The sequence below is a fragment of the Mesocricetus auratus genome, unplaced genomic scaffold (assembly GCF_017639785.1).
Source record: "Mesocricetus auratus isolate SY011 unplaced genomic scaffold, BCM_Maur_2.0 Super-Scaffold_100024, whole genome shotgun sequence".
Lineage (NCBI taxonomy): Eukaryota > Metazoa > Chordata > Mammalia > Rodentia > Cricetidae > Mesocricetus > Mesocricetus auratus.
Window position 1 is genome coordinate 1,576,449 of NW_024429205.1, and position 23,720 is coordinate 1,600,168.

General features: G+C 43.5%; 1 protein-coding gene across 3 annotated transcripts in view; it reads left to right on the forward strand.

The window, feature by feature from the left end:
- Sntg2 (syntrophin gamma 2) overlaps positions 1-20,648 on the forward strand; it is a 197,876-nt gene extending 177,228 nt beyond the window's left edge. For 2 of the 3 annotated variants that reach the window (XM_040730872.1, XM_040730871.1), the window contains exons 15-17: positions 2,591-2,683; positions 7,481-7,591; positions 20,382-20,648. In XM_040730872.1, coding sequence (XP_040586806.1) covers positions 2,591-2,683; positions 7,481-7,591; positions 20,382-20,513 — 336 coding nt within the window. In that variant the 3' untranslated portion in view covers positions 20,514-20,648. Of the gene's footprint in view, positions 1-2,590; positions 2,684-7,480; positions 7,592-13,759; positions 14,782-20,381 lie in introns of those variants that run through there. The other variant, XM_040730870.1, reaches the window with a different exon arrangement.
- The last annotated feature ends 3,072 nt before the right edge of the window (positions 20,649-23,720 follow it).

The following is a 23,720-nucleotide window of genomic DNA, read 5'->3' on the forward strand; positions in this document are numbered from 1 at the left end:
GTGTTGGAGTCCAGAACCTTTGCAAGTTGCTTGTATTGATGTCTTTATCATCATCATCACCATCTTCATCATCATCATCACAAAGTCTGATTATGTAGGCCAGGCTAGCCCATACTACCCGTCTTTCTGTGTCAGCCTCCTGGAAGCTGACATTACAGGCAAACAGCACTAAAGCCAACTGACTGTTCATTCTTTTAACATAATTTCTTCTTGGACATGAGTGATTGCTCTGGGGTTGATTCTGCACCATCTCTAGGCAACAAGACTCTTTATGCAGAACAAAGTTGAAAAGGTGTTTTATGATCACCAGAATTCTTGTTTGGTTTTGTCTTGGGGTGTGTGTGTGTGTGTGTGTGTGTGTGTGTGTGTGTGTGTGTGTGTGTGTGTGTGTGTGTGTGTGTGTGTGTGCTGTTCTTTTGTTTTGTTTTTAACTCCCCTGGTGATTCTGTGCTGGAGGTTTTTGATATTTTTCTTAAACATTTATTGCTCTCTTTTTTGTTGCCTTTGCTTTTGTTCTGAAGCTGACCTTCACAACCATGTATTTTTGGGTTATTATTAAGGCCTCTCTGACATTTTCATATAATATGCTCTAAAGTACTCTGGAAACTTGTGGGCATTTAGTATTTCTCTTCCAACCACAGTAAAATATTCACAAAGGCTTATTAGGTGTCCAATGTCATGGTCAACCACTAAGTATTGTTTTGTGGGTCATTGTTTGACATGCTTTAGATAGAGTCCCTTAAGAAAAGACACATTGTACTCCTCTGCCCGGCAGCTGGTGTTCTATGTGTAACTTTTATCCATGCTTTTACCTGTAGACCTAAAGTGATTAAGGAAGTCATCCTTATAGCCTCCATATCTTGAGTATTGAAAATACATGTCATGAAAATTCACCCCATCAGTTACCTTGAAATATTTAAATTGCTGATTTTACTTTTAAAATGTAAGCAGTCCACAAGGGTGCCTTTAAAGAGGTCATGCTTAAGACCACTCCTCTGACACCCTTGTCCAACTGAATGAACCGGGAGGCAAAACTCTTCTCAGAGAACTGGGAAACAGGTGTCAACTTGAGTTCTTTTTTCCAACATATTAAGGAAAAGAGAAAGTAAATAGAATAAACATACAACACAATTGGGATACTAATCACACACACACACACACACACACACACACACACACACACACACACACCATGCCAGATTCTCAAGAGTTGAATGGGAAGAGGCTGTGTGTTTGGCAGCCTCTGGCTGAATCTGCGACGATTTTCTGCAGAGCTGAGCCCCTCCACAAACTTTCTACTCCTTTCCCCAGTCTACCTGAGCTTCTCAGGGGCTGGCTAAGCACATGAATGTGTAAAATTCTGCAACAGTGCTCTCCTGCCCTCCACTATCCACTGGGGTTCACAGATGTCAGAGATCTAGGCTACAAGAATACAATGATCTCCTAGAAATGTTTTCTTTCATAGTTTATAATCAGTACACTTAAATTCTAGAAATTTAGCAAGTCCTAAAGTACGAGAACATAAATTGTCATGGACTTGTTAAAAGGAACGTCAGCACTTCTCATGGTCTGGGTCAAGTTAGAAAAGGTGAGTTAGAGGAACAGCTGGGGACATAGCTGGAGCTTCCAATACCCACCAGTACCAAAACTCTAGTAGTCTGCATAGTATGCAGTGGGCACAGGCTTTGTGCACGATTTTGGTGAGGAGCTATGGACACCTGACAAAGGTAGGAAGCTGACTGAAGGCTGAGAAAAAGGAAAAGTCAAGTCATGTCGAATGGGGTCCTCACTTCGTCTTCCTATGACACGTAAAGGAGAGAATGGAGTCAAGATGTGGTGACAGTCACAGCAGGGATATTCCAGTGATATTCAGGGCACTTTTCTAGTTCATAGGAAAAGAATATAGTACATCAAAAGATAAATGGTAGGCCCAGTGTCCAGGACACCCTGTGTATAGTGCTAAGAATCAATGGGAATGTGAGATGAGCTCCTCCTGCCTTCCCTGTGTTGGACATGTGAGTGTGTGTGCATGTGTGCCCAAGCATACACATATGCACACACATGTGTCAGAGAGCCAGAAAATCAAGTCCTAACCCCATCGTCATCCTTAAGCAAGACCTTCATCCCATTACAATGATGGCTTCAGATCTTCTGTTGCCTGGGGTAACTCGACTGGAAACTGATTACTCAAGTTGACAATAACAACTTTGCCAATTTTAAAACTGTTTGTTTTTATATGTTCTTTATATACCCTAGACTACTGTGAGATATTTAAAGCATCTATATATACTCCAGTGAGTGGAGAACAGACTATCTGTTGAACTGTTTTAATGATTTGGTTTTATTTAGTTGCTGCCTTTAAAGACATCTTCATCTGTCTAAAAACAAAAAGCAGGAAAGATCTCAGGGCTGTAGGTGTTCCTGCAATTCCCTGCAACCCCCAATCCTTCTCATTTATTTTATGTAATTTATGTGTTCAGACTTAAAACAGTGTGCTTTGGCTAAAGTAGCTAATGTGTCAACTATCTTCCTATAGTTATCCAGCAGTATTGTTGAGCACTTACTCAAAATTGATAATATTCTTTTCTAGTCAAAAACATATCTGTGCAGCTGGCAAGGAGAAATGCTGTGCTTCACTGTGGATTTTGCTCTGGGATTCACCTGCTTTGACGGTAAAACAAAGGTAAGATGCAAGGAACTCCTGCAGACGCTCTACATGTTACATTGCACTTACTCAGAGAAGTCTGACAGTAGAAAGTTCTCACCGGCTGTGCACTGAGCCAAAGGTCCCCCTCTATAACCTGCCTTCCATCTCGATAGTTTGGGGTCCCTGGGTGTTTGCAGTCCCTAGAGCCCACCCAGGAAAACTCCAGCAAAATTCTGTTTGGTAACTATGATTCACACACAGAGAGGGGGGGGGGAGGAGAGAGAGAGGGAAGGAGAGAGAGGGAAGCACAGAATGGGTTTTCTTGATCCCTCTGAAGGAAAAAAAACCCACAACACTAAAACACAGTGAAAAGAATCCCAACCGTTGCTTAAAACCTGAGTGTTTTTGGTGAGAGTATGCTCCACAAGTTGGTAGAATGTATCCATGAATGGAAAGCTGCCCTCGATTCCAGCCTCATTGATTAAAGCCACTTGTGTGAGTAGGAAAATCGCTGGATCACTTCCATCACCATCTGAGGGCTCTCCTGATAAGAAAATGTTTGCCAAAGTGATGAGCCCATGTTTTATCACAAAATATTTATAAAAATCTGCTTTGCTAATTAATAATGAGTGCAGATTGAGAAAGTATGCCTACGATGAATGCTCCTGTGAAGAGAGGACGCCAGTAGATTTCGTTTGGAGATCTCCCTGGATTTCGTTAGCAAGGACAGAGCATGGCAGCACATAACAGACTCACAGGACAGAAGAGAGGTGGGGATGGGGTGGGGGGCTTGGGCAGGATCAAGGGGCCTCACACAGTGGAACCCCATGGCTCACAGGGAACTGCTTCCTGTGGCTTCCCTTGCAGAGCAAAGAGGAAAAGATGTCTTTATTGTCCCCTCAGGGTTGCAGCAGCCAATCTGTATTTAGGAATATCTGGACCGTTGGGGATTTTCCTGCTGTGTGAAGGCTCAGTTTGATGTTGTGCCACTTGACATGAGAGATGCTGTCCTGGTCTGGTCTTTGGAGCCTCATGCTTGAGCTCATCCATACACATGAATTCACTAACTGTAATATGGTTACCGTCACTAACCATAATCAGAGTTCCAGAAACCTGCTTTCCACACACAGTGTCCAGGCTCAGCTACAGCCTTTCACTGTTCCCAGAGCCCACAATGAAGAAGCAAAGTCTCACTCCTAATAACCAGCAATCATTTTCTCATAGTTATTCCCAAGCTGCCATTTCTAAGCCTCTCAGGCTGCTCTCTTCTGTGGCCCACTCTCTGCAACCGGTTGATAAGCACTTAACAGAGACGGTTCCTTCTGCCAAAACAAAGATTTCATCCAGGACAAGTCTGCCCTCTAGGGGACACATGGAGATGTCTGAAGAAGGCTTTTCAATTCCAGGATGTGGAAGGGCCCTTCTGCCACATCTAGAATGTCCATGATGGAGTCCCCAAGTGCTGCTCAGAACCTGCCATGAGCAGGAGAGAGCACCATACAGAATTGTCATGTCCAAGTGATCTTTGTGCAGAGGTGGAGAAATCCTGAGACAGAGATGGAATCTGCTTCTGCTATACAGTCCTGGCTCCTGAAATCGCACTAAAAACATTGTCCCTCCACTTCCTCCCAGGAAGATTATCATGATATTCCCCAGTATTGACTCAGGCAATGATTGTAGCAATAGCAAAATGCAGTTGCATAAAAATTTAATGTCAAGAATGGATTTTAATTCTGCATCCAGCATCAAAGGCCATCCAGAGTCAGTGAGTAAATGACTTCCCAATCCCTGTCAAGGGTTCTTCAAATTGTACCGTTCTTGACCACCTACACAGGCACAGGACCTGTACTTGCAACTAAAATGCTCAAGAAGCCAGACCTAAATACTCTTGCTCTGTATGTCCTTTTGAGGTGAGTATGGTGTTACAGCACCTACTCTGGGAAAAAAAGAAGAGTACTCTGTGTAGTTTCTGTTGCTTACTCTATGAGACACAGTCTTGTACTTCAGGACACCAAGTAAGAGACCTTCTGGATTCCACCCTCAGGGCAGGGGTTGCATGGTCTGTCTCCACAAGAGTCTGTAGGAGTCTCCGTGTGCCTTCTCAGCCACTTGGCAATGTCCTGGAATTGATCCTGGCGAAGGCCCTTACCAAGGGATGGCAGAATACAGCACTGTCCTGCGGCCTGCTGGAGATCCCACTAATGTTCCCTTGTGCTCTTCCTTGGTTTACTCATATGACCCAGTCTTCCTGTCAGTGCCAGGGTTAGCACAGTCCACACAGGACTCTGCAGAAGACCTTTTGTGACCCTACCAGAGGACATTACCATGCCTACCCACTGTCCGGCTTGCAGCCAGGACTAGGCAACACTGCCAGGGAAGGTCTTGATGTGAACCCTGGTTCCTGGTGATGTGGAAGGAGGCGCCCAGTACTCTGCAGCTCCCTTCCTATTTCTGTGAGGATCTGTGGGACGTTCTGAGCTCGTCTGCACCGACAACAATCAGTGTGTTTAGCCTCATGGTTACATAGCCCCTTGCTCTTGTATGGGGGCTGATCACATGGTAGACAAACTTTCCCTCTAGTGTGGGTGCTGGGTTATCCGGGATGTTGTGTACTTGTGTGAAGCTATAATTGATGTTACATTATCAGCTAAGTCATGCACAGCCGTCTTCTTCACTTTTGAATCTCTGCCTGCTTCCTGCCCTCCTTTTCCCCAGGCAATGTCTCTGATTTCTGAGGCAGGCCTCAAATGGGGCTCTGAGGATACTTCGTGCCATCGAATCTAGCATCTTTCACTTAAGATAACAGTTTTTAAATAGCACCCTTTTTTCTCAGTGCTTTACATGACTGGGGTGAGCCCTTGGGAACTGGACTCCCTGGTGACTGTCTGTGTGCACTTGTGCATGTGGAGGCCAGAGGGGTAACCTCAGTTGTTCCTGAGGTTGACTTTGATTAAATTAGACTATCTAATCAATCTGAACTTTGGACATTAAACATTAGAATTTATGTCAGTCCTTTAATGCTAGACAAAATGGACTGCCTCTTACCCAGAATGCATTGTTAATGATGAAAGCAAAGTAGAAGGTCTTATGTTTAATATGTATATGCCATGTAACTTGAGACCTGTGTTTTAGATGCTTAAACTGCACAAAGATGTCTTCCAGCTGCATGATTGAAAGCTGAGTATTGAGATGCCCTTCAGCCTTTATTACTCCAGTGGGAAACCCAATGCCCTTTCAAATTCATCTGTTGATGTTTTAACTAAAGCGAGCACCATTACTGTCATGCTCTCCAAGCAGCCAAGCTGGGATCTGACTTCCCAGCTTGCATACCTCTGTGTACAGAGGCTCAACATATAAGAAGGGCTCAGCGTTTAGAACTTAAGATCACAGGCAGAAATAATATTTATGGTTTTCAAAATTAGTTTTCTTAATAAAATTACATTTAGAGTTCATGAGAGAAAACATGAGAAATCTGAAACAAACAACTCTTAGTCATTGAAGATAACTGGCTATGTAAGTGTCAACCACCCACAGGTGCTTATGGAATTCCATGCTTAGGGCATGAGGCTCATAAAACAAAAAGGGGCCATAGGCCTATTCACTACCCCATTCACCACGTGGGTCTGGATTTTTATTTTTGTAATGTATCCCAAACCAGAAGCTGTAGAAGAATGTTGTTTTCTTGCATCACCCACAAATAAGGGCTACATGATAAATAAAACTGACAATCTTATATAGTGACTGGGGTGAGGTTTCTCAAGTTCTCAATCCGAACAGACTCTGGTAATTCCTGCTCTGAAAACACCATGGTACCTGGATTTACCAGAATAGGCAGAGGCTCCGCCTCAGCACCACAGAAATGCAAGGATAAAATGGGTAGTTCTCAGGATACTGTTGCTTCCAACTGTCTTGAAATATAGAAACATGAACTTTAAGACTTTTCCATTGGTCCATGTCCTCAATTCAGTCTGGAAAATATCACGAGGAATCCTGAGGCCAGTGTGGACAGTGTGGCACACAGCTTGCCATCTGAAAGGACAAATACATTTTGAGACTTTCCATTATTCCCTTCCTTCTTGTCTGGCTGACATTGAATGCTTTGTTCATCATTTAGAAATTGGTTTTTCTTTATTCAATACTTACAATAAGTGTTAAAAGAAAACTTGGCCTACAGGATGCTAAATGCTACTTCCCGTTGGTGTTTTCCTAGATGATAAGGATTGTGTTGTCTTGTTTTGTGAGGTGGGTTCTCCCTGTGTAACCCTTGCTGGTTTGGAGCTCACTATGTGAACCAGACTAGCCTCAAACTTGTGGTTATCCTCCTGGCTCAGCCTCCTGAGGGCGGAGATGACATTTTGCCTCCGAAGCATGACAGCAAGTGCTAAGCAAACTTGAAGCAGCGGCGTAAGGCATTGCTGCCCATGCTGTCCTGTTGGTTCTCGGGACCCTGAGGCTGATTGACAGCATGTAGTCATGGTGGGATGATATAGCCAGGATCCAAGCATTCTATGTTAACCGCACTGCATTGGGAATCTTACTGGGTAAGAGACCTGCCTTCAGTAGACTTTATAGTTCTGCAAGCAAAAAGGAAGAATTGGTCTTAGAAAATGTCCAGGGTAGTACAGAAAGATCAGGAGGATGAGAGCAAGGTGAAGACTAGAGGCTTAGTGTGTGACCCTGAGCTGTCTGGACATGGGGTCAGCCTCTACACACAGAAGGTGGACATGTCATAACAACTGGCGTTTACCCATACAGGTGCTTTATGTTATTAGATATTAATTACATGAAAATAATCCTGCTGATGAATCACTCATTTCTTTATTTTCTCTGCAGAACGTGCTCTGGAGATTCAAGTTCTCTCAGCTTAAGGGATCTTCAGATGACGGAAAAACTCGAGTAAAGCTGCTGTTTCAGAATCTGGACACCAAACAGATTGAAACAAAGGTAAAGCTTGCACATGCTGCACCCAAAGAGGGAGATGGGTCAGTTAGAAAAAAAGGCATGAGAAGGAAACAAGTTCCTCCCAAATTTAGAAGTCAACTTAACAAACCCAGGGCTGATATTTTATCCACTGAGAGTTTGTGTCCTGAAACTGTGACAGACTAAACAAATTATTTAATTCTATCAGAATCCAAAAGTTGCTTAGGAAATAGTAGCTGGAAGTCAGTACTTTAAAATGCTCTTGAAGCCAAAATCTAATAGAAGAGTTTTGCAAACTGACGGTATGTCTACAGTAGAGAATATGAGAAAAAGTCTCCTATCCCTTTCAAAAGCACCAATGAGTATCTTGTATTAATAGGTAGACTTTCTTCATGTTTTTACATAAATATATCATCAACAAACTGAATTCAAATGAATGTATAAATTTAGCACATTGAAAGACTTTTTGTGTGGAGCGCACACACATTGTTTAGAATGTCACCTCTTTCCTTGCATTCCTTTCTTATGAAATTAACCCGAGCAACACAACCCACTTGAAATTGTTATATGTGAAGGCTTAGGGTTTATTTTTATCCTTTCCTTGTCTCACTCCTAGAAGAGAAATTGTGCAGAATCGCTTGTCTCTCCCATGTGGAGCATTGGTCAAGGCCAGAGGGACATGTACATTCTGGACAGGCTGTGGGAACTTGAGGCTTTACAGCCCTGAAGGGAAGTAGGAAGCTGTGGTTTCCTGAGATGGGACTTTCAGGCTCTGGGTTCCTGAGTGTGAGCAGGTGGACTGTGGAGCCCTAAAGGGAGGGCAAACTAAGGAGGTTTGAGGTGGTAATCTGGGGGGAAACACGCTGCAGAACCTTGAGTTTGGGGGCAGGGAAGCTGTGGAGCCTTGAGCTGGAGGAAGAGTGTGAAGCCCCCCTGGGTTGGCATGGACTGTGAATGCCTGTGTGGTGAGATTAAAGTGGGGAGATGAGGCGTGAGGCTCTTAGCACGCTGGGCTGGCTGGAGTGGCTGCATCCTGCCACTCCAGTGTGAGCTAAGTTCTGTGATCTGAGGAGGGAGAGTCAGGCCGAAAGTGACTTGCAACACATTCACATCAAGATTTCTTCTTCCCCCTGGTCCGTTCATTGATGGGGCACCATGGCGTGGAGGGATCTGCCACCTTTCCCTGCTTTGGTCCTGACTCTGTTGCTTCAGGCTGGGAACCACAGGGTCCTGGGGATTTAGGCTCATAATATGCTTGGGGCTCTGTTGATCCCTGGAACACAAGCTGAAGGAACAGCACATGCTTGCCTGATATCTGAGATGCCCCTTAAGAAGTGGTACGGTGTGATTTAAAGAGCTAATTTCCCATTTTTAACCATCACTCAGCCAACTGTAAGTTATCCGTGTTGATAAAGGGGTGGATATGTCAGTACGACACAGATACGAATTGGTATGTAGTAATTTGAAATTAATGTTAACTTCTCTGTGGCCTTAACTTGGGTTATGTGGGTGTCCATCCTAGTTGGTAGGAAAGAAAAGGATCTAAAATTTACAGAGGCCATAGAGATGAATACTGGCTAAATAATGCTAAATTTTTAAATGATCTGTGAGGATCTTTTTAAGAAAAAAGCGAGAAATGAGATAGTAATGTTTGGGAGGTGTGTGGATACATCTCAACAAACTCAAATGCACAAACTTGCAGCCCAGTCCTGATGCTTCATTGATTTCAGACTACCAGGGCCTCTCTTGGGACACAAGCAGGGAGTGGACAGAAAAAGGCTGAGGCTTTAACTGAAATGAAGTAAGAACCAGGAGCACCTCCTGGGCTTTGGAGGCTTCTGCAGGTACAGACCAGAGCTCACTATGATAAGGGAAAGAAATAAGGATGGTGCCTCACATAACCCTGCTCATCTCAGAAATAACATCCCAGCTGCGTCTGCGATAGCTTATAAAACAGGGAAAAAATAAACCTCTTACAGTTAGCACACACAGCCTCAGTCTCTTTCTGTCTCTCTTTCTCTCTCTCTGTCTTACTCTCTCCCTCTCCCTCTTTTTCTCCCTCTCTTTCTCCCTCCCCCTCTCTCATGTGTGTAGTTCATGTATGTCTGTGTTCATATAGGGATGTATATATGTGCATGTGGATGTACATACATGTGCGTATACTTGTGTAGAGGCCAGAGGTTGATGCTTGCTATCTTTCTCAGTTTCTCTCTAACTGATTTTTGTGAGACAAGGACTTTCTCTGGACTGGAACTCACTAATCCGCCTAGGCTGGCAGGCAGTGAGCTCTGAGAATTCTCTGTCTCTGCCTGCCCAGGGCTAGCTGGCTTATGCTGACTCTGAGCAGTTACTAAGTGTCTTAATTCAGGTCTTCATGCTTGTGTGACATATGCTTCACCAACCGAGCCATCTCCCCACTTGTTAAACCTTCATAGGTGAAAGATTTACTTTTCTGGAGCTCTGTTAAGCAAACTATATGTCCTACAGTGAGACTGTAAAGAGACACAGTATGGGATAGTGGTGGAATAGCAGTTCCCACCTCCACAGCTAGCGCCTGCTGTAATACGACTCCCTCACCCAAGCGTTGTTCCTGGGTATATTGGACACTTATGAATTTCCTATGGTTTCCTCTGTGTCTGATGCTGAGATTCTCAGGACAGGTTTAGATGGGTTATCTGTACAGCATAAGGTCCATGGCACATGTGCTTAATAACTGTGTTTTAAAGTGAATATGCTAACACTGAAAGAAAGAGAAACAGTACAGAAAGCACTGCCGAACGTTGGGTGCAGTGGCACATGCCTGTCATCCCAGCAATTTGGAGGCAGAGATAGGAGGATCACGGGTGAAAGTCACCCTTGGCCATGTAGCAAATTCAAGGCCACCCTGGAATACATGAGACCCTGACTCAAGAAAGAGAGAGAGTTGGAGAGGAGAAGAGGGAAGAAGAAGGAAAAGGAGGAGGAGAAAAGAAAGGGAGGTATTACCAAATATACTCAGTTTTACAGGTTTCTCTGGGGAAAATACTTCCCGTGATTGAAATGAAATATACTCATCTTACTTCTGGTATTCCCATCTGTATCCCTGTAACAAAGAACACTCTAATGAAGAATAATTTTTGTCTTTGGGAGAAACAATAGCACATAATTTTCACCCTCCAAGAGTGATCCCTGTATCATCAGGAAGTTGGTGAAACCTATCAGATGCAGAGAAAATGGCTGGGTGTAGGCAACTCTGAGTTAAGAGCAGCAGGCAGCAAACAGATGTCTGCTGTTGAGTCTCCCCACAATGCCCAATGCATGCATTGCTGATGCTGCTGAAAACTATTTCAGGAAGCCAGAAGGAGCAAAGAGGGGTGGACAACCCAACTCAACTCAACCCAACTCAACCCAACCCAGCCTAACCCAACTCAACCATCAGACAGATTGTAGCATTGTTCATGAGCAGGAATCAGGGAAACCTGAATGCCATCTGCAGCAGGAAATGTAGAGACCTCTGTAGAGGTCTCAAGATAGAGACTCTGAGATTCAGTGCCCAATCCAAAATGTACCTCAGAGTCATCTGAGACTATGCTTCCACATAAGCTTGCTCACACAACTTAGCCATCACACAATAGCTTTGCTTTGTTTTGAGCGTGCCCTATCTGTCCATGGAATTAGAATTACCGTGTTAACAGAAACACGTAGTAAGTTGTTACTCTAAGCAAGTGTGCAACTCTACTTCCATTGGAAGTGGTGACTTAAGGATGTTTACCTCATCTATCATGTTACTGGGCTGAGGTTTCTGAGGTACTCTGGCAGCTCAGATCCTATGCTAATTAAACAAGCTGCCCCTGCAATCAACCAAGCAGTTGTGGAGCCTATTCTCTAAAACAATCTATGCGTCTTTTGCCCATAGGCTAGAGGAAGGAAGAGGAGTGCAAGGCAGGAAAACATCAGCATAATTAGACACTGGGGAGAGGGTCCTGAGATGCTTTTCTAGAGTAAGGCACCAGAGGACACCAGATGAACACCAGCATGGAGCTGGGGTTTGAGGAGAGGTTGGTTCATAGTCCTTCCCTGTGTCCTCACTTAGTGGACGGAGCTTTTAAACAAGAACAAAAATCCCACCATGTGGGCCCCACCCATGTGACACCACCATCTCCAAAACATGACATGAACACTGAGGGTGAGCACAGAATCTCAGCTGACAACACAATGTTTTCTTCTGCCTGTCTTCCATACTCAGCAAGGCATGTCCAAGTGGCATTCGTGCCACCATTCCTGATGGGTCAGGGTGACTGAGAAGCAAACTGACTGATGACCCATTGGACACTACAAGACTTCTTTGGTTCCGGAGACATAAGGCACCATGCCACGCAGAGCTAGTTGACTGACATCCTGCTGAAAATCAGGCCTAGAGCCAAGGGCCAGTGTGCATGAAAACACACACATGCCCAATTCTGAATGTGGGCATCGTTTTCCAGGGCAGAAGCCTAACCCTGTGGGCAGGCGTGGAATGTGCTCTTAACCGTCACCATCAATTAAACTCAGTATGACACACACACACAGTGTGCTTCAAGGCCAGCTTGTCCCAACCTTTGAAAATGATTTTTTAAGAGCTATGAACTTTTTGGAGGTAATAATAAATCATAGTGCCTGTTTAAAATTTAATTTTTAATCAAAATTTAAAGATTTTATTAGTGACAAGGAAAAGCTACCCAGTTAGGTTATCAGAAAGCCCTGGGAAGTCCCCTAGTTAAATCTTATGTCCAGGGAACCTTCTGCAGTACAGATACCACTCTCTGGGAAAGGCAGAGAACCCCCACCCCTGCTGTGAGCATAGATAGGCTGAAACATCACGGAGATGATGAGGCTCTATCTACCTGGAAAGAGACACCATATAGAAAGTTAATTAAGCTTCTGGGAACTTTATCAAAAGGTTTATCCCTGCATACAAAGAGCACCATGTCCTCATAGTCAAGCCACACATGCGTGTTGGACACCCTGAAACATGGCTGGCCTAGCTGCACCTGCACGCATGAGCTGTAGACTCACTTTCTCTGTATCCAAGGAAACTGCCTAGATTATACCTTCCACTCCCCATCTATTTTATTAACCACTTTGCTTCTAATTATAGTTTATTAAATAACAGATTTTACAAGCAGAGACAGCTGGACCCAATTTCCATCCATGTTTTGGAATGCCAGTGTGCTCTCATTATTCACTGGCCCTGGGGATGAGTGAAGGCTGAAGATTTGAGTTCAAAGAAATGTCATTCATGTTAATGATTGAATGAAAAGTCGATCTGAGCACTGTGTCTTGCAAAAGGGAAACAGAAGCACATTTGCTGGTATGCCCCCCCCAAAGAGGGGGATAGAGGTTATTCTCCTGCTGTCCTCACTAACACTGGAAGGAAAGACAGGAGGCTGCACTGGGCAGCCTTGCAGAGGCTAATGATATGCCAAGTGGCAAAGGATATCCTGGCGTGAGCCGGTGCCGGTTTCTTGCATTTGTAAATTATTTGTACACCAAAATGGCCTGCATGTATCTTTCCAGTGCATCACTATCAATATTTTACCCTTCAACATTAAATTAAAAACGATAGAAACTCTATACTGCCCTTCAGGATATTGACCTTGGTTGAATAAAATGTGCAGGAGTTATTTATCTTTGTCAGAACTTGGAACTTTCCAAATAAAATATTTACCAGCACAGAGGGGGGGAAAAGTGAAACCACGGGCACTCTTCATCTCCAGCTTTCTCGCTCCCGGTGTGTGTCTGAGTTACTTAGGGACCATTGCAAATTACAAATGCTGAATTGGTTAAAACAGCTTTGTTAGTCTTAAAATGTGCGCAAACAGCAGAAGTGACAGGGTCAGGATCATTTGTAGGTATCAGTTTGTTTGTTTGTAACATCCCGCCAAGGTCAGTAGCATGCATTAACTTGTAATCCTGCTATTTACTGAAGGAGAATGATTAAGAATGTGAACCAGAGGTGCTGGAGAGATGGCTTGGTGCTTAAAGGCACACACTGGTCTTGTAGAAGATCCAAGTTCTATTTACAGGACCCATGCCCTGCAGCTTGCAATGGCTATAAGTCAACTCTGATGCCCTGACTGGGCCTCCATAGGTACCTGTAGTCACATGTACGTACCCCAGCATAAGCATACAAACATACACATGATTAAAAATTTTTTAAAAACTCTCTTTTAGAAAAGGATGTGAACCAGAGAAAGTCTACAAGATTTCACCACCTAGCCTGGAGAGATTACAGAGTCAGCCTTGAAGGTGACAGCAGACATTTTAAAACAAAGTACATGCACCTTCAAATCCTGAAAAGCCAACACTGTGGTAGTTTGAGTAAGATCCCTATGCCCATGTATTTGAGCACTCAGTCTTCAAGGACTGAACTGTTTGAAAGGACTAGAAGGGCTAAATGGTGTGGCCTTGTTGGAGTAGGTATGGCCTTTTTGGAGGAAGTATGTCACTGGGGTTGAGCTTTGAGGTTTCAAAAGCCCATGCCAGTCACAGTGCCTTCTTCCCATCGATCAGGATGCAAAGCTCTCGGCTCCTTCTCCAGTACCATGACTGCTGCCATGCTCCCTGCCGTGATGATAACGGACTAAGCAAGCCTACAAAACTGTATGAAAGCCTCTAATTAGATACCGTATTTCTAAGATTTTCCATGGCCATGATGTCCCTTCACAGCGATGGAACACTAACGAGGAAAAACATGAGCTCGGCAGAAGAGATGACAGGGTTCCCATTCCCAGGGGTCATGATCTTAAACATCCCCCACTCAGTAGCTACCAGAAGCCACAAAGTCCCTGTTTTGAGTTACATCTGAAATGCCCCCACTGATTTTAGAGGTTGTAGAAACTTAGTACTGAATTCAGCTAGCCGACCTGAGTTGTTTGGGGTAGGACTTTCTGGCTGAGATCTCTGTTTCCTGATATTTCAAGACACGAGGAGCTGCCACAGCTCGACATATCCCCGCCATCGTGAACAACTCCCAGCTGGTGCCTGCCATGATTAACTGTAATCTCCTAAAATCTTGAATCAAAGTAAAATTCCTTCCCTTATGCTCCTTGTCACAATGATAAAAAGTAACTAATACTGAAATCTGTGTATCTGTGTTTTCTCCAGTGTATACCATACAAGTATTCCTATACAATTTATGATAAACTTCACCTTTCTGCTTAAGGGAAGCAGCACTTTATGGGCTTCTTTATTTTTTTTGAGACAAGGTTTCTCTGTATTGCTTTGGAGGCTGTCCTGGAACTCTCTCTGTAGACTAGGCTGGCCTCAAACTCACAGAGATCTGCCTGCCTCTGCCTCCCAAGTGCTGGGATTAAAGGCGTGGATTATTTGGTAGTTTGATTTCTAGTTTCTGAGTTCTTTGTATATTTTGGAAATCAGTCTTCTGTCAGATGTGGGGTTGATGAAGATCTTTCCCCATTCTGTAGGGAGCTATTTTGTCTTGTTGACCGTGTTCTTTGCTTTACAAAAGCTTCTCAGTTTCAGGTGGTACCACTTATTAATTGTTGCTCTCAAGAGTCTGTGCTACTGGTTTTCTATTTAAGAGTTGGTCTCCTGTGCCTATGTGTTCAAATTTATTTCCTACTTTCTCTTCTATGAGGTTTATTGTGGATGGATTTATATTGAGATCTTTGATTCATTTGGACTTGAGTTTTGGGCATAGATATGGATCTATTTGCATTTTTTACAAGTTGACAGCCAGTTATACCAGCACCATTTGTTGAATATATTTTCTTTTTTTCATTTTATATTTTTAGCTTCTTTATCAAAATTTAGTTATTCATAGGTGTGTGGGTTGATATTGGGGTCTTCGATTAGATTCTATTGGTTCACCGAGCAGTTTATTCTTACACTCTTCATTAGGACCAGCTCCAGACTGTACCATGAGTTGGTCTCCCTTTCTTTTCCTGTTCCAATCCCTCCTCCTTCTCTCTCTCTGACTCTCTCCCTCCCTCCTTTCCTCTCTCTCTCTCTTTCTCCCTCTCTGTATGTCTCTGTGTTTCTATGTATATGTGTCTGTCTCTCTGTCTCTGTGTGTGTCTGTCTCTATGTGTGTCTCTGTCTCTGTCTCTCTCTCATTTCTCTCTTCCACTGGTTGCATTACCATTCCTAGAGAGCACACCCCTTTTAGATGTAGTCCTAGTACTTTTGGAGGGGTCTTTCATCTGGGTTGTGCCAAAGAACACCAATCCTAGCCTGGCGTATATCTGGCCTCTCTCAAAGCTGACATTGCCGTCCCTTCTAGTCTAACTCATACCCTCATCTTTTCTCATGGACTCTTGTCTTCTCCTGAAGGGAATTCCTGTCCCTAGGTCTTCCCTTCTGTCTCATACTGGGCGGGAGTCCTTGCCCCACAGACATGATTCTGTCTCTCTCCTATACAGCCCCCCTACACAGTTCCCTGTACTTCCTGAAAGGCTGTCCTTAGAGTACTGTTTGTGGTTCTGTACTGTGAGCTTAGGGACCTCCCAGAACCTACCCAGCCTGTTTCCTCCCTGATGCTATCTATGCACAAACCCATAGCTGCCACCTGCTTTTTGCTTTTGGTCCTTGGTTCTTGCCCTTTTCTGAAATGCCTCCATCCCTACCCCTGCCGAAACACAGACTTGTTTGTTCAAGGCTTGATCCACATGGGAAAGTGTCATTAAAATCACCTTCTCCATTCTTTGGCATCTTTACTATGGGGTTATTGGTCATGTTCCCTGTTTCTCCCAAATGATGGCATCTGGCTTCTGAGTGTCCCTTCAATAGTACTACCCAGTCCTCGGGGTATGCCCAGGACAAAGACAGCTGGAGAGTACCTAACCTCCAGGTAAAGATGAAATTCTTCACTTGAGAGAATCTCAGAAATCCTGGTAATGCAGGATTGCTCAGAGTAACTCATTGTCAGACAGTTGGCAACATGGTGACACTATAGTACCAAGTTCCTAAAACTCTAGTAGAGGGAGCATGGAAGCCCTGTGACGTTCCTTGGATCCCTGACTTTAAGTGACATTTCTGTAACTAATTGGCCTTGTCACTTTGGAAGATTGCTTTGAAACTCTATTTCCTCATTTGAAAACTGGAAATGGTAGCCTCTGACTTTCATCTTCCTTTACATTGTAATTTTGAGGCTGAGGAAATGTTATGAATTTGACAAAGTTACCTTGATAAAGAAATGATATCCATCTCACACTGGTGTTGCTCCAACGACTGTCCCCTGTTCTCAGATAATATGGTTAGTCACATGGGGCTGCTAAGGATGTGCAGTGACAGTTTCACTGACAGGGGAATTACCTCCAAGATCACACAGTCTCCTGGCTGTCCACCTCAGCCGTGCACTATATGTGATCAGAACCACACCAGATTCACCGAGTAAACGTTCAGAAAATTTACTAGCCAAGTGGTGAGCCGGCCACAATTTAATGATCGTCATGGTAGGACTATGGACACCAGAGCAAGCAACACATGTCTGAAACATCGGGAGTAGTTGACAATGTCCCACTGCGTGACGGCACAGTCAGTAAATGGAGGAACCAGAGTCTGAATTTCATGATGGTATCTCTGTGTCAGAGGCATTAACCATCAACTTGGCTCCACCCTGGGCTGGCACAGGTTGGGTAGGCACAGGTCATTGGTCAGGGCATCTTTCCAGATTTGCTGCTTCACCTCAGATACTGAACAATACTGAAGTGTCAGCTGTACCAACAATCAGCTATGACTGCATGGAGAAGTACCTTTTTTAAAAAGCAGTATAATACATCATACCCCACCAAGAATCAGGAGGTTTTCATCCTAATCTGGGCTTCTCGAGGCTCCATTGCACAGGTGGCCAGTGGTCATCTGGAGGCCCCAATTCTTAAAATGTCAAATAAGTTTGAAAAGTGGGGAGGGGCCCACAACAGTCTACAGTTCACAGATACTATCTGGCACTTCCTGCTTTTCTCCAAACTTGTTTTTAAAAGGAATTATCTTTATCAAATATGCCTCAGGCCCATCAGACACATTTGGAGGAGGTTGCTATGTCCCCGCTGTATGACTCCCTACCAAAGTGCACAGATTCTTTCCCTCAGCAGAGAGATGGTGACATGTTTGAGGGGCCAGCAGGGAATGGCGGTCACAGAGATAGCACTGGAATCACCATGAATGTCCAGAAGCCAAACATGGCTTTGGCTAACAACACTTACAAAGGTGTAATTCAGGATGGCCCTGGTGGCAGTGCCTGCTTAGGATCTAAGCAGTGGGTATCCTGACTTGGTCCTTGGCTGAACCAAGGATGTTGTATGGAATATTTAGATCCTGTATGTGAATCAAGGCTGACTCCTGCTCCAGAGGCTTACACTTCATTCCTGGCTAGGGACACTCTTGGCTGAGATTCTGCATAGAGCACAACTCTCTTGCGATAGTCTTTTCAAAATTTTTTGGATGTGGCTTCAATTTACCATGCCAGGAAACACCAAGTCTGTTTGGGTATCTGTGCCTCAATGCCAATGGCCATCTGGCTTCCTCTTCCAGTGTGTCACACTGTTATTGAGTAAATTGTAGGAATTTGTAAAGCAATTTTCAGCTCCCATACATAAAGTGCAGCTGCTGAAGCATGCATGATGTGGGCTTTGTGGCTTTGTTCTTGTACTCGTTCCCCTGGGAAGGTGCTTACTCCCAGGGGCATGCACAGCTTGGAGTAGACTTTTGTTAGGCTTGCAAGAATCTTGTGTTTGTTTTAGAATATTGCTTGGTCTTCCTCTCTTCTGGAGAAAAATCATATGTAATAAAAAAAATCCTGACTGCTGTCTCGTGGTATGCAGAAAACAAGTGGATCCCGCATGGGTTGACGTTGAGCAAAGGAGCTAGATAACTCATGGATTCTACAAACAGCCAGGATAGAGTCGCCTGTGCAGCAAGTATAGAGCCTCACTATGGAAACCCTTTAGCAATATGAAGAGAACCCTAAACATCTGGAATATCTTGTTCATTACTCAGACAAAAAAGAAAAAGAAACCAAAGTAACACATTCTTTCATGCAGGTAAAATCAAGGTTAAACTTCACCTGCATGCAAAAGAAGATCTTACATTGGCAGAAAGAAAAGAGAGCCTTTTGGTCACAGGCATAAAGAGGTGGAGGACAGCTTCCAAGTACAAGGGACCCCATTCCCATGTCTTTTCTATCTCTGGCCAGGTATGACTCCATGGGATTCATGTTCCAACTGGCTCACTCTCTCCATATGCCAGCAGCACAACTTCTTGGTCCTTTCAAAGTGAAATCCTTAGTCCCAGTGTGGGAGCAGTTTCTGAAAGGAATGGACAAGATAAAAAAAGAGAGGCATTTGGGTAGAGTCTTCTGTAAAGGAAGGTGGAGGCTGGTTTTGCAATATGGAGTCCTTGACTTAGGGAGAGAAGTACCTTAGTAAAATCAGCAGGGGGCGCTTCAGCACCTGTGGAGAGCTTCTATCCCTCCTGTAGGGAGGGGGCTGACTTCCCATCCCAGAAGTTCTGCTTGCCCAGGCTTCAAGAAGCACAACTAGAGGACTGACAAGCCTGAGTGGGATGTCCTCTTGAAAACTATGAAACTTTATCTGTGGTGTTGTCTCAGCAGTTAAGGATATGATAGAATTTTGATGAAATTGAATAAACAGGATATCAATGAATGATGTCACCTTAAAGAAATTGTGCTATTATTCACCATATTGGAACAATACAGAAAAGGGAGAAAAAGCCATCAACGATGCACTCTTCTGCCTGATGGATGGATAGCAGGTTGGGGTAGATTTGTATCCCAAGACACTAAGATTGATTTTCCCAGTAATGGCATGACATTTGAAGACTTCAACTTATGTTTAGCCTTGAGAGCTCATTGCCAACTTTGCTGGTTTGGGCTGGGGACTTAGTGTGGGGAAGTATGTAAGGACAGGAATGACCCCAGAGGCTAGTAAGATGGCTCAGAGGCGGGATACTTGCATGTGATCCCAGAAACCATGGTAGAAGAAGAGAATTAGCTCCATAAAGTTGTCCTCTGATCTCAACAAGTGTGTTGTGGCATGTGTATGTCTGCACTCACAAGATCAAATAATGATAACAAATTGTTACTTTGAAGAGAATTACTATAGCTTATATAGATTTTAGTCTTAAATATTAGTGTCTTAAATTGTAGAAGTAAGGACCCAGGAATTTAAGGTATTTTTCTTATGCTCTGTGGTAGTGAAGCCCACAATTTCCTAAAGACTCCTGTTCTTGAGTACCACTTTTTTCTTTTGTTGACATAACAACTGGATGAAGAGGAACCAAGGTCTCTCCCCAATGACTCTCCCCCTATGAGTGCTGGTCACACAGCAGGGCTCTGGTTGTCCTTCTCAAAATGTCCATTACAAGCCACACACGAAAGAGTACACACACGCAACCAGGGTAAGCAAACAGCCAGCGCTGCTGCCATGAGACCCTCGTCCAAATGTCACTGTTAGCCCTGGCATTTCCAGCTTGTGATGAAGACATAAATCTGGTCTTCAGAACTACCTAAGACCCAGCACAGACTAAGGAAGGATGCCAAATAAAGGGATTGCATGTCACCTGTGTGGAGCGCAAGGAAACAGCCTGCATTGTAAGGGCATCAATACCAATGACGATACATCCATCTTTGTAAATCTATGTTGAGCATAAATCTATGTCCGTCGTGCTGTGCTGCCTTTATTTTGACACCACCCATTTCAGTGTGTATCTGTACGTACTTGGAGAAAAAGGTCTTGGAGGACGCAGAGCTGAGTTTGCTAAAAGTTACCACAGGGCATCTTCCCAGTGACCACAGTCCTCTTTCGTTTTCCCCCAGGAGCTGGAGTTCCAGGACTTGACCGCAGTCCTCCACTGTATCCACTCCTTCATTGCCGCCAAGGTGGCCTCCTTGGACCCCGTGTTCATGGACAGCCAGAGTATGGCAAGAAGATACATGTGCAGCAGCTAAAGCGAGTCTGGAGAGTGCTACAAGCAATTAAATTATTTTCTTAAGAAACAAATCTTTCCTGCACAATGTTGCAATTTTGTGTGGTTTTATAATGAGCCTATAGTTGTGATACCAATAAAGACATCACTAGTTTCACAGATGGGTCAGACTGTTGAATATGACCATGGGGTACAGGTCTGACCAAGCACAGTGGCGGTGGGAGCTCAGGGTCCTCTGAAGTTATCCCATCCAGGCTGTCTCAGACAGACAGTGATGCAACACCATGGTCTGCTGCTTGCATTTGTGAAATCAAAATTTTATTTTTACAAAGAACCTGGTAGAAGAGTGGGAAGCCACCGTTTACTCTTTCTTAGAAGGAATGGACTACCCACAGGCAGGTTGGTAACTCTCCCTTTGTCACAAGTGGGACTGGCATTTGGGTTGAGAAATGAATAGGGGAATGGGAGAATTTTAATTATTTAGTTTTATATTAAATGCTTACATGTTTATTATGTAACTGAATTATATGTCATTTAAATGTGAATTCTATTTTTTCCTAATTGATCAAATACAGCACACGCTTTGGTTTCCTTGTCTTTCATATTGTTTATAACTTCTAATCTGGGACTTTTCTATTTTCTTATTAAAAGCAATTTAATGGAATTCCTGAGTTTCCTTTCAGAAATTTAGGCTGTGGTTAGGTAAAGGTGTGATCATGCTCTCGTTTCTCAGAGCCTCTAGAAAGGGGTGAACATCAGACTGCAGAGCATAGGAGCCTAAGGAAACACAGGGGCTCCGTGGGAAAGAGTGAACACAGCTGAGGTCTAACTGTTCTTCAGACCTTGAAGCAAAGAAGGTTGTGGCAATCAGCCACAGTCCCCTGACTGCCATCCACCCATGTTTATTTGGGAGGAAGGAAATAGTTTTAACATATCAAATACAGTATGTGCTTCTGTTATTGAAATTACAGCCACCTTATCCAATATATATCCACCATGTATATAAAACATGTGTTATACATGACTCCCCTCTGAGCATATAAGGTTCCTCTCAGACTCCAGCGGGAGTGGAGTGATCCACCCATTCTACCCTACAAATGGTGTCATTGGAGGACCAGACAGAATCTCCTCTATGGAGGTTGGTTCTCATGTTTCTATTCAAATTTTAGTATGAGTGTCTGCAGCCACAAGAGTTCTGTGAACATTCACTCAGGGAAAAGAATGATAAATTCTCTCTCTCCATATCTTCTTTTGGGACATAATCTCCAAGTTGAACATATTTTTTCTTTATTTAAAAAAAAAACAAACCCACTCAAAATTGGAAGGTGTTCTGGGCTAGAGTTGAGGAAATGGGGGAGTTTTTCATTTTGTTCTTATGGAAAAATCTCAGTATCAAAAATGGACTTCACTGGATGCCAGAGAAGGTCACAGAGCATTTGCCCGAAAGATTAAACCCTAAAGTGTATTTCCACATTTGTGTGAATGCACAGCTCTTTCTGAAAGATGCACATTTTAAAAACAACCAGATGGTTGCTGCCTTCTGCACACTACACAGGTGCCAAGTGTTGCACCCTGAAACAGCCGCAGGCACATTTTAAGCCTAGGCTCCTCCAGGTGCCAAACCCTTCACCCTTCTCAGAACAGTCATTAGGGCCTTAGCATCTTCTGCTGCTCAGCCCTTCACAATGGGGACTGGGTCAGAAACTGTTTTGTTTTTAACTGGGTTATATAGTTGATCCTAAGATTGTCTCGGTTCTATATTTCTACTAGAAAGATGACAAAAATGAGCTGTGATCTCTGCAGAGGCCATTGCAATCTCCCACAGGGTGGGTCCTTGCAGCTCAGAGCTCACTTAGGTGCAGGTAAAATTAGTCTTGTCCTCTTGCAGCCAGGGTGAAGACACTGAGACTTATGAAGCTCCTCATGAGACAGGAAATGGGCCACGCCCAGCATCCCCAGTGCTCATCACATCCCACTTGGTCTTTGTAGTTCTACCAAATAACCTGTATACGCTGAAATGATAGTGGCAATTATCTTATGAACATGATAATTTATGCATATTGTGTCTCATTTGAATAGTAAGAACAGAAAGCTTTCTATTAATGAAATGTGAGTAATGGCGAAGAATCTCATTTTGAAAATTATTTTAATCCAAGTTATCAACCCTCGTTTAATTTACAATTCAAATGTGGGCAGAAGATTATTCCAAGTAGATAATTCCCATTAGTGGCATTTCTTGGTAATTGTTGATCTTGATATTTTATTCACAGCCTTCATGGGGAAGACTAAGAATGCCAGTGACCCTAGAAGGCAAATAAGTGGGGTTCTAAGTATTTCATTGTGTGTGTCATGGGGGGTGGCACCCAACCCATTTATGTGTCTTGTGGGCTTATGTGACTCATGCACAGCACCTGGGATTGGACTTTGTCACAGAGGAAAAGAAAGGAATACCAGTGCCATCTCTTTTAGAAAAAAGACCAGTCGAGACACAATGTCAGCTTAACACTATGGTCTCAAGACAAGAGGTAAAAATAGATTTCAGTAATTATTAACTACATCTGAAAATAATGAAATATGTTAATTTCATAGTGGGTTCTGATAGCTGACACTTGGTATATCAGTGTCAAATTTTAATAAGAAAGAGATACATAGCAAATAGTTTTGAGCACTGATAATTTTGCAGGGAAATGTGGGCTACTCAGGGTGGAACCCAGCGCCTTGTTTATTCTAGGAAAGCATTCTACAGTGGGACTTGTCTTCAGCTCTCTTTTTTGACATCTTATTTTGAGGCAGGCTGTACTAAATTTCTCAAGCTGGCCTTGAACTTGCTCGGTAGTCTGGGGGGGGGCTACATTTGTCCTGCCTCAACATCTCAAATAGCTGATATTACAGGCCTGCACTATCAGTCCTGATTTAGAGATAGATTTTAAAGATACACATGAGTTTACTCTCTTCTTGTGATCTGAATTTTGGTGACCTCTGAGTTCATTTTGGTATCCTCACAGCATTTGATTATAGAAAACAAAAGGAAAATCGTCTTGAGAATATTGGTAAGTTACTCAGAATCTCCTTCAGTATTGCTCTGAACTTCTTTTTGAATATGTGACTCAATCAACTAATGCCTTTTAATAAGCCTTGAGTTCTGATATTTATCTTGACATACTGTTTCAGTAATTAGGTTTCACTTGTTTCTTTCTAGGTATCTTAGCTCTGATTATACCTCTCTACA